Source organism: Parus major, chromosome 20 (genome assembly GCF_001522545.3).
Source record: "Parus major isolate Abel chromosome 20, Parus_major1.1, whole genome shotgun sequence".
NCBI classification, from domain to species: Eukaryota; Metazoa; Chordata; class Aves; order Passeriformes; family Paridae; genus Parus; species Parus major.
In genome coordinates, this window is record NC_031788.1 from 12,227,566 (window position 1) to 12,243,190 (window position 15,625).

A 15,625-nucleotide genomic window follows, 5' to 3' on the forward strand; every position below is an offset into this window, starting at 1 on the left:
GGGGACAGCGGGAACCGGGGATGGGGAGAGCGGGGACCGGGGATGGGGAGAGCGGGGACCCCGCTCTCGGGGCCTCCGCAGCATCCCCGCACACCCCACAACCCGCACACCCCACATCCCGCACACCCCACATCCCGCACACCCCGCATCCCGCACACCCCACATCCCGCACACCCCGCATCCCGCACACCCCGCATCCCGCACACCCAGCGCTGCCAAAGTGGAAACCTCGAGTTTTTCAAGAAAAGGAGAACATTTCCCTCGTCCTGACCCACAAACAGCGCTGTGTGACACCAAACAGCTCATCACGTTGTTTTCTTTTTTATGATGACTTATCTGAATGAATACAAAAGATCCCCGTAATCCATTCAACACTTTTCTAGTTCTCACCCAAAGACTCATTCTCATTTTTGCGTCTCTGATGCCACTCCCTACCCTACCTTGCCGGAAAATACGAAAAAAAAAGGATTCATTTTAGCCACACTCATGTTTTTTAACAGCACAATCCCATAAGTGGTGAAGAAAATCACCAGAAACTAATTTTCACTTCAAACGTCAACAAAAATCACTCTGAATCCCCCAGTCCAGCAGTTTTTCCGGAGTGAATCCCTGGAAACTCTCTCTGCAGGAAAGATAACAGGAGCCTCACAGCATCTTATCAACTTCTATCTTCAGACAAAGCCACTAAGTACAGGCGTTTGTTTGCCATGGAACACAAAGATTCCCCGTTATTGGAACGGTGCTTGAGGCTCCGAAGGTTCACCCTGTCACTCACCCAGAAACATGCATAGTTTTTCTCCTTTAACGTCCTCACAACGACCTCATACACATGCAGATGTGTCCCGGCTCCTCTCTGTTATCAGACCTTACCTTTGCTGAGGGATGGTGCTGATAAATCCTCAGGAAGAAGCTTCCATCTGCTGCTCTGCTGAACCCAAAATCGGCCCCAAATCCAGCTGATCCCCCCTCAAGTGACCTCCCAGAGCGATTCCCAAATGCCCATACCTGTGCTTCTAGGAACTTGTGAGGGCTGGAATACAGCATCCTCTGCAGAAAGGCCAAACTTTAGCTGCGAGTGATGCCTCTGTCCACATTCCACCTTTGTCTGAGTCACATCTGCTTACAGACCAGTTAAAAGCTATACATTTTTAACTTAGTAAGACCTTCAACTGTGAATGGGTTTTTTCCTCTGGAGAAGGCAGGGCCAGAACCCATCTGCACCTGATGTTTTCAGTTTCTTGTTAAGGTTGTAAAGAACCTGAGCTTCATTCCAGGAGTTTCTGGTTTAGAAAAGAGCACTTTTTTATTTTGTTTAACTGCCAAGGGTTACTTGGCTTTGGGTCTCCGATATCGGAATCTCTGCTGACAAGTTTGGTGGTCACTGGTGTTTTAGGAGCACAAGGATCCATATCCAAGCACTGGGCAGTGGCTCCTGGCACTTTAGGACCTGCCCCAGAGGTCTCTGACACTTTGACATTTGGCTTCCCCTGCACCTCCGAAAACACACGTTTCCCTGGCATCTCCTGCCCTGAGCATCCTCCAGCTTCTCTCGTGTTTTCTCTGCATTTCACCACACCTAAACCCTAAATACAGAGCACTATTTTTGGGTAATTAGAGATTCTTAATTAATTAGGGTTATGGATTTAAAGATTCAAAGCTTGACAAATGAGCTCAGCTCAAATTTTGCTGCAAGAGCTGGAGAAAATTACTGGTCCCAGGTAGGTGCCCTACCCCTCTGCTGGAGGTTAATTACTGTTTCTCCAGCACAGCCCAGAATGTGTGTGCCTCCATCCCAGCTGCTCCAGCTCACAGTCCAGCTGCCAGGTTTGTGCTCTCAGTTCTCCAGCAGACCCCACATCTGCAGTTATTCCTGGAGTGGAGTTGTTTCGTGGAGTTTGGGGTTGTTTTTTTCCTTTCTCCATGGAGCTGATGTGATGCAAAGAGAGAAGGGCAGGATGAAGAGCTGGCAGAAGTGGTTTCTGCTTCCAGACAGGAATTATCTTGCCAGAGAGCTGAAATCAAATATTTTCCCTTCTCTCTCTTTAGCAAGGGAGCTGGCAGAATTTTCAACCACTTTCTGTCACTGAAGAACTATTTCAATTAATCACAAATAATTGTTTTATTGCAGCAATCAGCTGAAGAACATCGTCTTTCAACCCTTGGTTGAAACTGCCACTTCCCCTTTGGTTTTATGCTGAAAATATAAACTCTATGCTCACCTGAAAGATCTCTTCTGTTACTTGGTTCATTGTCAATCTCTGGATTTCTTCTGCACTTACAAACAAGTATTTGAGTTTTGTGGCACAGAGCAAGTGTCTGTATTACTACAAGCTTTTAATTTTAAATTATGGGTAAGAAATATTCCATATGAATATTTAGGGAATGTGTCCTGGCATAGCAGTGAGAAAGGCCTTCACAAGAACCAGTTAAAAAGGGCTGTTTAGCTAAAAGAGAGGAAAAAGGGAATATTTGTGGGCAGCCCTTACACAACAATGGTACATGGAAACCAGCTGGAACATCCCTGTGAGACAGACAGGAACATCCAATGAATGCAAAGTGGCATCTGAAACTGGGAATAAACTTATTTCTATAACCCTGTGAAAGTGAAAATAGAAGAGGGAGAAGGCAGCAAACGACACAGAACAGAATCTAAGGATGATCTCCTGAGCAGTGGGGAGCCTCTGAGGGATTTGGGCAGAGGGTCACCCATGGAGTTCCATGGATCGTGGGGCATGGGGCACAGGAATGGCACCAGAGTCACCATCCCTGTAGGGTTTGACAAAGCTCCAGATCCCCCACACAAAACCTGCTTTATCAATAAACACAGAATTCAGAGAGTTCTCTGAGGGGCAGGGAAGCAGCTTTGTCCTGACCTCGTGTTCTCTTGGTGAAGTAACAGTTTGGGGACAAAGTGTGAGCAGCACCCCTTTTTCTCTTAATAAAACCAAAGTTCCCAAGGGAAGCCCAAACCCCTGTCAGGAGGGAGACTCCACACCACAGTTAGGCCAAAATATCTGCAAGGATCTCCATAAACACTGCATGCAGGACAAAAGAGAGGAAAAAGGGCTGCAACAAAGCACAGCCAGCTCCCACAGCAAGGCAGACACATTTCAAGATGCATTTCTGGGTTTACTCATATTGCAAAATTCTGAAGGAACAGGCAGCAGGGCTGCAGCCAAGAGTCAGGCAGAAACAATAAACAACAGTGAAATAAGTGGAGGGCAAATTAAAACAGAGTCAAAAATAAAGTGAACTGAAATCAGTTACTAAATTTAAGACAAAAGTTCTATTTTTATTTAATATTTGACTAGCTTTGCGTCATTATTTCTCTGAAGCTGCAAACACCAGGAAAAATAAAATTCTTTTTAAACTGAAAGCAGCAATGCCATGAAGTCACAGTTTCATAGGTGGACTCTTGAGTAGCCCTGGGGTTTGCAATTAATGCTGTGTGGTAATTAGGCCTCTCTCAGTGATGGGGAAGGAATCAGCTCCCTGCCTGCCATGGATCCACCTGGGAAGAGCCCAACTGCTGCTGCCAACCAGACAAGAGATGTTTCAAATATTTTCTTTTTCCACAAGTGGATTTTTTACTGAGTAACATGAACTCAACTCTTTTATGGTTATTTTTGTAGGAGGGCAGCGCTTTAATAATTTTTACTTTTAAAACCCCAATAGTTTAAAGCCTTTTTCCTTCCCACTGTGACCAAATTTCTTCTTTTGATGGGAGATGTGCAAAGGAAAAGATTGGACAGGGTGATTTGGACCATCCATTTCCCTTACATTAGAACTTCTTTATCTTTTAGCCAGCTCAGGGATAATCAGTGTGAAAACAGTAAAAAACATGGTATTTTGAGGATCAGGAAGAAGCACATGGCTTCTTGAGTGCTCAGATCACTCAGCTTTTCAGATTCCCCAAGAATTAACACATTCCTTACGATTAATAACTTTGGGTGAGACGAGTTGAACTTTTCAGGGATGGAGCAGCAGACACTGCTGTTGTTTCACAGTGCTGGCACAGCTTAGAAGGTGGTTGAGCTTCAAAAGAAGATCCCAGCTCAAATAGACAGTAAAGAAAAGCTCTAAGATAATGGAAACTGCACATTTCTAATGTTCCACACATATGAATAGAACCCGAGTCAGTACATTAGACAATTGACTGGCTTTGCTTGAATGCACGCAGGAATAAATGGAAACATCCTTATTTCCTATCCCAAGGGGCAATTATTTCACTGCCTGGTTTTGTGCATTAATAATAAAAAAAAGGAAAAAAAAAAAAACAACACAAGATTCCATTGTCTGGTAGCTCAAATATCTTCCTATATATGCTGGATAAGCAGCCCAGCAGCAGGAAGAGGAAAAAAAGGAACAGAACTGTAGCATTGCATTCTCTAAACAAGCTCTCACCGTACCCAGAGGATTTCTGTGTGTAAATATATAAAATCCATAAAAATACCCTTCAGAAGGGCAGCTTGTTTGTGTTTTTTAGAAGTTCTGTTAGTCATCATGTGTCCTGGCTGTGCCTGTGCCTACAGATGGTCCAAAATGCTCATTTCTGAAATGCTACAATGAGTCTAACAAATGCAAAGGCTGGAATTTCACACCTCTTTAGGAGAGAAGGGGACTGGATTGCAACTCAAAACCAGCTTTTTCTCCCAGTTCACCACTGACAGGCACTCATTTCTTTGTGCTTCCCTTTCCTTTCTTCTCCCTGCACATCTCCAGAGGGTTTCCTTTATCCTTTAAAGGGAAAATGAGAACATAAAAATGATTTATAATGATTTATGCTCAGAAATTTTGCCTCTTTTACGTATCTCTGGAAGAAACTGTGTGGGGATGTGAACGGAATTGTCACTTGACAGCCCAGTGCCACCTTCCTCAAGGACTGATCAGGTCTTGCAGGGCCAAGGATGCCCTAAAGCCCAGATTTGGGTTCCTTTTTCAGAAAGCACTGGGGGAAAGAAAAAATAAATAATAAAAAAAGGCCCAGTTTCTCTTCAGGAAAGTTTGTTTGGTTATTTTCCATCTGAGACACCCAAAATTCCAGCTCCTGCCTCACACCTGCGGCACAAAACGCTTGGAGGACTTTCTGTGAAATATAAAAAACTTCCTCAAATCAGTAAAATGAATGGGAGACCTCTCAAATTGCACAGCCAGGTTTTTGTGAATATTTGGAGACAGATTATTGCAACACAGGCAGATCCAGGAGCCAGAGCTGGTGGGATTGGTTTTTATTTGATTGGTTTTTATTGAGAGGCAGCCTCGCGGAGTTTGTGCTTGAGCTGCCTATTTAAGCAGGCAGAAGGCAAGATCATGACATCTTAGGAAGGGGAAAAAAAGAAAAGATTCTTGGAGATACATAACGTGTTTAATTGAAACCATTAGTTTTACTGGCAAACAGCTTCATCTTTCTGTTCTGTTAATCCGAACAAAGTGCTGCAATTATGACTCAATACATAATGTCCTCTAGTGCTACTCGCCCCACACTCCCCGAGCACAGAAAGAAAACAGAGCTGCTCTCACTTAACAAAACATTCCATGCTTCTAGCCAGAATACTTTTATTATATGGTTATCATATACATCAGAATTATAGTGGGAACATTTACAAATATGTGAATTATTCCATATAACCTCCATTATTCACATACACACTAACTCACACACTCGTTTTTGTTGGTTTTTTTTTTTGCATGTCTACTCAGTTACCAGGTGAATGATGCACAAAATTATTGCTTTGTGAACAAACACCTCAGATTAAATCTATTCTTCAGTGGCAAGAATTGAGATTTAAAAAAAAAAAAAAAAAGTCTTAAATACCCTGTATAACATACCTGTGCATAAACCTAAAGATATGTTTAGCTTACCCATTACCTTTGAAATACTTACCAAAATTAAAATTTGAAACCCATTTATAAAAAAAAGTATTAAAAAGTTCACCATTATTTACAAATCCGATTAAATTACACATAAATAAATATTTACATTCAACACACTGCTTCCCTTAATACACATAAAGCCTCCCTGGAAGTATTTTTTTGGCCTTTATAGGCAAAAAAAAAAAAAAAGTTAAAAAAAAAAAGTTATGTGCCTATTCTTTCAAGTTTCCCCCCCAAATTTAAAAACAAGACAATATAAATATGTGAATAAAGCTGCAATATCCTTAGACACAGAAAGTGAATTTTCTAAAAGTATTTTCATTTTGAACTAGTCCTTGTTAAAAAAATACCAAGATAATATAAACTGCAGCCAACATTGCTGCAGCTTTTAAAAGCCTGAATATTTCTGTAAAAAATAAGCATGTCAAATGCCATCTTAAATCTAGTAGGATTTTAGTACTCTTCTATGTTAATCTGAAAATAAAGGAAAAAAAACACAAATAAAAAAAACCTTAACCACCAAAAAAATTCTTAACCAAAAAAAAAATAACCCCACAGAATAATCTTACTATTTTCAGGTGTTTATAAAAAAATTTTAATGTACATAAATCTCTACACCATTGTTTAATACTGCTTTATTGTTACTGTTGCGTTTTGAGAGAATGAACCCCTGAAATTGTATCAGAGAGCAAAACAGGCTTCTGTCTAAAATCTGTCTCTGGAAAACTACACGTGAAGCTGCTCAGCCACGAGATACTGAGATGTGGAAAAAAAGGAATCTAAATAAATTTCTCTGTATAATTCCATCAACCCCCCCTTTATAGCACCACTTTTACAGCAAAGGATTCAATACACTTGTCCCAGGTACTTATCTTCAGGGAATTGTTTCCACACAACAGGGATACTGCAGCTTTTAGCAAGACTTGTCTCACGGATCCAGCAGGAGTGAAGATCATGGATTATTTTTTTTTAACTCCCCTTTTTCCCCTCTTTTCTTTTAAAAAAAAAAAAAAAAAAAAAAAAAAAAAAAAAAAAAAAGAAAAATAAACCTCCCAAATCTCTATGTTCCCCCTGGCAAGAAGATCTGAGTCTGTGTGTAGGAGGAAGGATAAAGTCTGGTTTTCCTTTCACTTCCTGTGCTTGTCCATTTTGTCAATGGTTTTGTTGGTCTCTGCGGGGCTCTGGTCTCCAGCGTTCATGTAGGATTTGTCTGCAATTTTTAACGCTTCATTTAGGTAGTTCTGGACGGATGTCATGGCAGCACAGATGGCAGCGCTCCCAAAGCCATGTGTGATCAGGCTAAAATGAGTCAAACAGCCCTGGATGCCAGGGTCCAAGATGGGGCTGGGTCTTGTGTTTCCAAGAGGAGTTCTGTCCTGAGTGAGGAGGTCTGTGAATTCCTTACAGATCTGCCTGCAACACACAAAGGGCTCACGCTTTACACCATGCAGATAAACTGAAATAACCCAGAAATCTGCGTCAAATATTTGGTATTTGTGCGGGAACTATGAGAAATTCAGTGTCTAAAATTAAAAAAAAATAAATCAGCCTCGTGTTTAAACTATAGGCAAGGAAGACTGGATTTCTAGACTTCCTGACAAATCTTCTGTTGCATCCCCATCACAAAAACACTCTGCAAAATAATCTGGTGCCTGCCTGGCTCTGCATCGTTTGCTCCAGATTTGGGGTGGGAATTCAGTGCTGGTTTCTCTGAGAACTTTCCCAGCTGCAGAAAGGCTGGGGCAGCTGAAGAGGGGATTTAATTTAGTTGTGTATATTCCATGTATATGTAGAGGGGCCGAGGCCCTGATCCTGCAAACACTAACACATATGCCTGGCAAAACATGAGTGCTTAATAATGCTCCAGCATATGTTGTTTGCTGCTTGGAAATCTGTCCCCTTGAAGGGATTTCACAGGAGCTGAGCAATCTTAACAGAATCATCACTTTATCAGAATTTCTCAATCACAAACGTCTTCCAGAGGATTTTTATTAGTGCCAGTAACAATGCCAATAATGAAAATACTCAGGGCAGGAGGAGTGCTCGGGAAAATTAGCATAATGTTTAAACTATAGGCAAGGGAGACTAGATTTCTGAATTTTTAAGAGATGTATTCTTGTAAAAGAAGATCTCTTTTAAAGGAAGGCTGGATGGATTCAGCACCAGGAGTGTGTTTTTTGATGCCTGAGGTGAGCACAAAGTCAGAGCAACTTTCTCAGCAGTTTAGCAGGTTTTTCTCAGCCCCTCTGCAGAGGGAGGGTGCTGTCAAAAGCCCCAAACCAGAAAACATCTCAGAGCAGAACAAATCATGATGTGAATCTCTGTTAAACCTGAGCCTGGCAGGGGAACTCAGCAGGGGAAAGGGGAAAGTTGAGCTCTCCAAACACCAGTTTTAGATAAGCTTAAGTGAACCCAGGTATTTCCTCCCAGGAACCTGCTCAGGCCGGGGTTTATTCACAGGTACAAGGTGCCTGCAGAGCTGCCAGAACAAAGCTCCTTCCTTCCCCTTCCCCGAGGTTTCTAACAGGGATTTCTTCAAGCACAGGGACTTTCCACACCTACCAAAGGCTGCTTCCAGTGAACTATAAAAATCTTCAGCCATAATAGGGAAAAAGGGACTCTCCAGCAGCTCCTGGCTCGCTGAGTCCCAGGGGAAAGCTGGGAGGACACAGGGGCTGAGCTGCCCTTGTCCAGAACCCTGACACTGCTCACATTCCCTGCCACTCCTGGGAACACCTTTTCCTCAGGGCTCTCCTGCTGTAGGACTTTTCCTCAAGTTTTCCCTGCAGTTGAACAGAACCAGTCCAAACTGCTTTAGTTACCTACAGGATTGTTACCCTTCTTATTGCTTCAGACTGAAATAAAACTGCTGCCATAGCTGAATTCAAACCAAAACCAAATAAAAAGAATTGCCTCATCTTCCTAATTAAAATTACACACAAAAATCTACCAAGCTATCCCCCAGTCACAGACAGTCACAGTCAGACAAAAACACATTCAAAAAGGAGAGAAGAAATAAAATCCAAGCTGAAAACTCACTTTGCAGCAAGGAGCATGTTCTTCCTGTTTGCCATTTCGTTGCGGCCCATGTGTGGTCTGGTTAAATATTCAGCCACTGCTTTGGAAGGAAACTCTGTCTCACACACGTAGCCAAAGTCACGAGCAAGATGCACAGCTTCACCTGGGTGGGTGAAAGGGAGGGCTTGTTAAATTGTACAGCATCATTTATTGTCAGGAAATCAGGGATATTACGGAAAAAATGCTGTATTCCTGTTTTGGGAAGGGACACCTACTCATTACCATTTTTTAATTGATGGATCAGTGTTTCTTTATAAGTTTGTATCATGGGGTTGACTGCTACAAAAAAAGAATTCTCTTGCTTTTATACTAGAAAGAAAAATTCCTGTCTCTATCCAGAATAACTGCACAGCAAAGAACATGATCCAGACATGATCAAATTGTCCACTGATATTTAAAATATCTGCCAACTAAATCCCACGTTATAATAAAAGTTTTCAGTCTAGTATGCTTTTGAAAGATTCTTGCACAGGAATTTTCAGACAGAAAACCAAATTGCAAGGTGTATAACCAGGTTGCTTTTTTTTTAAATTCATTAAAACAATTTGATCAAACTTAAAATAAGAGATTGGTGTGCAGTGTGCCTGTGTGCATGTGAACACACATCAGCTCTCCAAAACTTCCCAAGGAAAGCTTTTAAATGCAAGTTGCTGCATTATAAACAGCAGGAAGGTATTGTTAGGTCATTTTTCACTCTTTTCATTTCAGTTGCTGCTTCTATTCCTATTAAACTGTGCCACTGCCAGGAGCTGCTTGAAACAGGAACACCAAATATAAACCACACACGTCCATATATACACACCCTGCAGGTCAGCTGCACTGACAGAGGGTCCACAGAGCATGGCACAGATTAAAGGGGCTCCAGTTTCCTTGCAGGAAGTCAAAAGCTATAAATCTCACTTTATAAGCTTGTTTATTAGCAAAGCTCCTGAGGACACCGCTGAGGTAGGGCAGGACTGCAGTCAGCTGTCCCAGAGTCCCAAAGTTTCCCAACAAGGAACCAAAGGCACTGATGTGAGGAGTTTCACCCCTTTTTGCCATCCCTTGTGAAACCCAAAAGGAGTCAGGCTGGACAAAGGGGCCTCTGGCACCTCCTGGCTCGGAGCAATTCCCTGCCAGAACCCCGGGGAGAAACAGGAGCAGTGGCTTTGTGGCTCACAGGGGACAGAAGAGCCCCTCAAAGGCAGCACAGCCCTTCCTTAAGGTGCTGCGAGGTCCCCACTGTGCTCACTTAAAAACAGACAAAAAAAACCCCATTTTACTTTCAGGGGCTTTCTAACCTTTCCATGCTTTGCCTAGAAGATAAAAGCTGTGCACCAGGGGAGAAAGTTTATTTTTAAGACACACTCGGGACTGACCTTCCACCAAAGATGTCAATAGTGTCACATTTGCAGCTTTCCTTCTGCCAGCAGGAAGATTCAAGCCAATTTTATCCAGTTTTTCCCTTAATGATCTGCCACCATTTTTAGATTTGGCTCTGCAATTAAAGAGGAAAAAAATGTCCTTATTTATCTTCAGGGAACACTTCTTTTTAAGATGAGAAATTCCAGTTACTGACATTCAATAGGGTTCTACTGGGGTGGGGAGAAGATAAAAAACAGGCTCTTTTCAAGTGACCTACTTTTTAAATGCTCTACTTCAAACCAGCCAGGATGAAACACAGCAGGTCAAAATCAAAATATTTCAAACTGCACCACTGAAACCAACAGCTGTACAATGATCAGGAGCCAAATGAAGTGTATGCAAAAAAGGGATGTAGCAAATGTCCTTGTAATGATTAATCAGGAGCGTGAGATTTAATAAAAAAATAATTCCACAGGGGCTTGGGAATCAGAGACAGCTCCACGTGCTGGTTTTGAGACAAAAACCCCAGCTCTAAACAGAGAATGAGAATTGCTGTCAGAGCTGTTAACAGCACTTCTCCAGAGGCAGCAGAAGTGCAAAGAAGTTTTATTTCCAAAGCCTATTAGGATTCAGCGTCGTTGGGCTTCTGAAAAATCAGGAACCGGCTGAAAGGCTCTGTGCTTGTGCCGATGTGGCTGCTGACACACAGCAAAGCCAGGGAAACACAAACACCAGGGAAATACGGAGGGGAGGGAGGGAATCATCCATCCTACCTTCGCAGGACTCCTCCTAGCAGGGAGGCATTGAGACACTCCGGGGGCGAGAGCCGCCTCTGCACCTCTGCCACTGTCACTTTGTACTTGGACGTGGAGCTGAGCAGGGAGAGCCTCCCTGGCACGGAGCAAAACACTTCGTTGGGGTTGATCACCACCCCAATTAATCCATCCTTTTGGCAGGGCAGGCTCAGAGCGCTGTTTTTCGTTAGGGAGATGGGACCTGCACGCGGAGGAGGGAAAGCAGGGATTTTATACACGGGAAAAATAAATAGAAAACTCATTTGCTACTTTCTTTCTATAAAACAACTCGGGAGAGAGGCTTTTGTTTGGTGTTAAGGGCTCGTGCCCCGTCCCCAGCATCCATCTGCAGCACAGGCACCCAAAGGGCCCCAAAACTACTCCCCAAAACAAATTCCAGCTGGATTTTACCACTGGGTTGCAAAGAGCTGCAGAACGCTACCAAGAACACTTTTCAAGGCACACAAAGCCCACACCTCTGGGGCAGAGGTAGCAAAGCCGTGCTCACAAAAACTCAAGACTCCAAATTAACATCCTCCAGCTACTGCCAAAACTTCCCAAGCCAGGGCGAGGAGAAACCTCCCAGCTCCTGCTGGGCTTCATCTTCCACCTCGCACACACAGGTTTAAAAAAGCGCCTTTGGAATTTAATCCCAAGAAATTCCTAGCAGACAGCAGCACAACAGAGAGGGAGGCAGGGGAGAACCGAAAGTAAGGAGCTGCTCCTCGTTAAGAGCTTCAGCCTTTAGGTGAGGAGGGACAACAAAGGAAGGAGCAAAGCACAGATGCAGCTCTTCCATCCCCTCGCCAGTCCGCCCAGTTCACCCAGTGCTGCTGGTGAAAGGGTTAAAGAGCCGAGGTCGGCCCCACTCCCGGAGGGGGAAGATTTGTCAGTGGTGCATCTGACAGCGAAATTATTCTCCCATGAGCTAAAGGCAGCAATCAGCGCTCTGACACACACTTCTGCTTTTCCTCAGTTAGGTATTTGTTTGAAGTCTTCAGAGGAAACTTCTGATTTTTTTTTTTAAAGCACAAATTTGTTTAAAAACAAAAGCAAGGAAAAAACCCTAAATTACTGTAAATTGAGTCAATACGTCTTCCTCCTTCCTCAAAACCTCAGCTACAAACCAATTTCGATTAAGATAAAACCAAACAGTCTTCTGCCAGCGAACTCAGTCTTTTCTCAAGTCTTGTAAAGAAGTTGAAAAAAAAAAGGGGAAAAAAAAAAAAGTCTTCGAGTGCTAACAGCAACAAAAAAAACCCAAACAAACAAAAGAAAATCCCCGTGTCACTTTACACACACGTATTTCAGGAAAGATTAAAATCGGTTCAAGGTCCTGGTTTCGATTAAAGCCGTAACACAAGCGCACACAAGGGGGGACAGTCGTGTTCCCAGGGCACTTTGTCCCCGCCGCCACCTTCACTCGGACATCATTAGAAAATTCCAGCGGCAGAGAGTGGAATAAAAACTCCTCCACCCTCCCGATCCCAAAGGATCGGTCTTTATAAAAATAATAGGGCGTCACTTCACCGGTGCGTCACGAAACTTTTAACTATTGACAAGGGAAAGTAAAACTGCGGTGCCACCTTACTGACCTTTTCTAATGACTGTCTGGTCATGCATTAGTAAGTGTTGATCTTCCACATTCTGGAAAGAGAAAGGGGGAGAAAGTTTCGCACCTGGAGGAGCCGAGAGAGGAAAAAGCCGGGGAAATCCACCCCCTCCCCGCGCACCCGCATCCTGAAGGGCGAAGGGGAGCGTTTATCCGCACGGACTGGGATGGGATGTGCAGAAGGGGACGGGGTCTCTGAGGAGGGGTCCGGACGCTCCTTACCTGCACCTCCTCCATCTGGTGGGCCATGTCGTGCAGGCCCAGGTTATCGGCCAGCGCCGAGGCGTCCAGCCCGTGCCCGTGGGGCAGCAGCAGCTCGGAGCGCCGGAAAGTCTCCCGGCGGCTGCCGGCAGAGCCGCTCTCCAGCGCCGAGAGGTGCGGCACCAGCCCGGGGCGGCCGTGCGGGGCCAGCCCCGCCGGCTCCTGGCTCTGCCGGTTCGGCCAAGCGCTCTGCTGCTGGCTGGGCGGCGGCGGCGGCGGCTGGTGCAGGGGGTTGATGGAGAAGGGGTCCCCGAGGTGCGAGTAGGGGTCGCTGGACTGGGAGTAAGGCAGCGGCTGGTACGGGGGGGGGAAGTAGGGGGGCTGGAAGTCGGAGGCTCCCGAGTGCGAGAGCGGCGGGGCCGGGCTGTACAGGTGCTGGCTGACGGCGGAGAGGTGCGGCAGCCGCGGGTTCCCGTTGCTGCTCCCATCGTGCCGGTCCTGGAAAGCACACAGGGGTGGGGAACAACGGGGGGGACGTCAGAGGGGTCGGGGGACGCGGCGGCCGCGGGTGGTGGCACTTGGTGGCAGCCGGGAAGGGGAGAGGCGAGCGAGAGCCGCCCCGCTCCTGCCCGGGGAGTTGGGTGTTTTTAAGGCACTTTGCGGAAGAAATCAGCCCCGCTCCCGGGAAGAGGTTACACACCAGTTCTCGCTGCTTTCCACATCGCAACTACCCCGGACCAACCCCTTCTCCCGCTTGGGCAAATCAGCAGAAGAATCATTAAAATCAGAAAAATTCAAATCAGAGACGCAGCCGCGTTTCCGCCGCGCTGCCTCGGCTGGGAAGGGGACGGCGGGGCCGGGGGTGCTGCGGAGCGATGGGGGACCCCCGGCACTCTCATCCTCCCCACCCCGAGGGGCTCCCGGGCCGGGGCTCCCGGCTCTGCCCGACGGGGAGGGCCCGGCCGCCGCCTCCAGCCGTGCCAGCGCCGCTTCTGCCCCGATTTCCAATCGCAGCGCTCAAAGCTGAAATGTCTACATCGAGCTGATCCAGGGATTTAGCAGCTTCTGGCTTCACGGTCATTAAAATAACAGGGCTAGTTAATAAGAGGTGAATGGGGTCCCAATGGAGCGTGAAGCGGGGACTGCAGCTAATCTGTAGGAGCCGAGCAGGCGGGACCAGCGCAGTCGGGGGGACACGGGGGGACACAGGCGACTTCGGAGAGATCAAAACCCGTCAGCACCTCGCTGCGGAGCACTTCCCGGGGAGGAAAAACGTGGGAAGGAACGGCTCGCCCTGCCCGGCTGGTACCTGCCGGCCCCTCCGCATCCCGCCCGGTGCGCTGCGCTCCGACAGCCCCGCGGCTCCGGGGACCCCCGGTCCCGCACAGCGCTGCTCCATGCGGGATGCAAGCTCGGTTCTCCCAGCTGGGGCCCATGTAATTCGAGAGTTCAAAAAGACTCGGTAAAGAAAAAAAAAGATATATACAAAAATATAAAAATATAAAAATAAAAATTCGCATTTCCAAAGTGAAAAAGAAAAGGAAAAAAAAAATGCAAAGCGGGGTCTTCGGGCAGGGACAGCTGCGCTCCCGGCGGGGCTGGGCTGGGCTGGGCTGGGCTGGCAGCGAGCGCGGCCCGGGGGCAGCGGAGCCCCGCGCTGCCCCACGCGGGACCCCCGAGCCCCAGCGGCGACCCCTCCCCGCAGCCTCTCACCTCGCAGTCCTCTTCGTACTTGACATTATCTGCTAGTTTCCACAACATGGCGTCCAGCGTCCGGACCAGGTGCTCGGTGCCGCGATCGGAACAGCTCGGCCCCCGCCACGGGCGCTAAATCCACGTCGGCGCTGGGGAAGAGCGGCGGCCCCCCGGACGGAGCTCAGTTGGCAGGCATGAAGGCAGCTGACGGACTAACCCTCCGCGCCGATGGTCACTCGGGTTTTTTTTCCCTGCCCAGACGCCCTTAATGGCAATAGGATTATCCTAACTCCTCCCCAGGGATGGCTCGGGCGCCGCGGCCGCCAGCCACTCAGGAGGGAGCGCGCAGCCCCAAGCCACTCCTTCCGCGGCCGCGGAGGGCGGGCGGGCAGCGCGGAGCCTCCGCCGCCCCCTCGGGGTGCGGGGGTCTCTGCTGCCCCGCGGGTTGGGGTCACGCCTGGGCATCCCCCCGCTGCAGCCCGGCTCCTGCGCTCGCCCCGGGGCTGCGGGAGCCGTGCCGGGGGCTCCCCGCTCCCCCAGGGCTCGGCTGAGCCCCGCGCTGCGCCCCCCTCGCACCCACCGAGGTTTTGGGGCGAAATAAACTCGGGAAAAGTCCTCGTAGGGAAAGCGAGAAAGTCCGAGCGCAGCCGGGGTTTCATTTGCATAATTGTCAAGAGTTTGAATTACTGATTACAACTTGTAAGCTAGCAATGTTTAAGGTATAATTTACTTAATGATCCGACAAGATTATTGCAGTGGTGTCGAACCCCCGGTAGGTAAAGCAGCCCTGATTCAGCGTCCCCGATCGGGGCTCTGTGAATTGTGCGACTGGTTCCTCGCATCGGTTTCTTTTTATTTTCATTTTTTACATTTTTTTTTTTTTTTTTTTTTTTTTTTACGAAAATCCCTGTCGAATCTTTTTGGCGCAAACTCGGGGCTGGGGAAGCAGGTGGGAGGTGAGACAGGCATTTTCGGACGCCGTGAGCACACTTTCATCTAAGCTTAGAAAATACTTCCCTGCCAAATT

At 46.8% G+C, this 15,625-nt stretch overlaps 1 protein-coding gene across 1 annotated transcript; it reads right to left on the minus strand.

Annotated features, from left to right (window-relative positions):
- Window positions 1–6,880: 6,880 nt before the first annotated feature.
- On the minus strand, window positions 6,881–14,302 carry TFAP2C (transcription factor AP-2 gamma). Its single transcript, XM_033519185.1, has 7 exons — window positions 14,213–14,302; window positions 12,925–13,413; window positions 12,686–12,737; window positions 11,070–11,292; window positions 10,311–10,429; window positions 8,914–9,055; window positions 6,881–7,287 (listed from the first exon to the last, which is right to left on the minus strand). Exons 1-7 carry the CDS (start codon window positions 14,300–14,302, stop codon window positions 7,002–7,004), a joined length of 1,401 nt encoding a protein of 466 aa, XP_033375076.1. The 3' UTR covers window positions 6,881–7,001.
- Window positions 14,303–15,625: the final 1,323 nt, after the last annotated feature.

Excerpts from the sequence above, each read along its gene's own strand:
- TFAP2C (XM_033519185.1), bottom strand. The coding sequence starts at position 14,302 with ATGGAGCAGCGCTGTGCGGGACCGGGGGTCCCCGGAGCCGCGGGGCTG. Across the intron at positions 12,738-12,924 it reads ACCAGATGGAGGAGGTGCAG|AATGTGGAAGATCAACACTT; the intron begins GTAAGGAGCGTC and ends TTCTCTTTCCAG. Across the intron at positions 10,430-11,069 it reads CTAGGAGGAGTCCTGCGAAG|AGCCAAATCTAAAAATGGTG; the intron begins GTAGGATGGATG and ends CTTTAATTGCAG.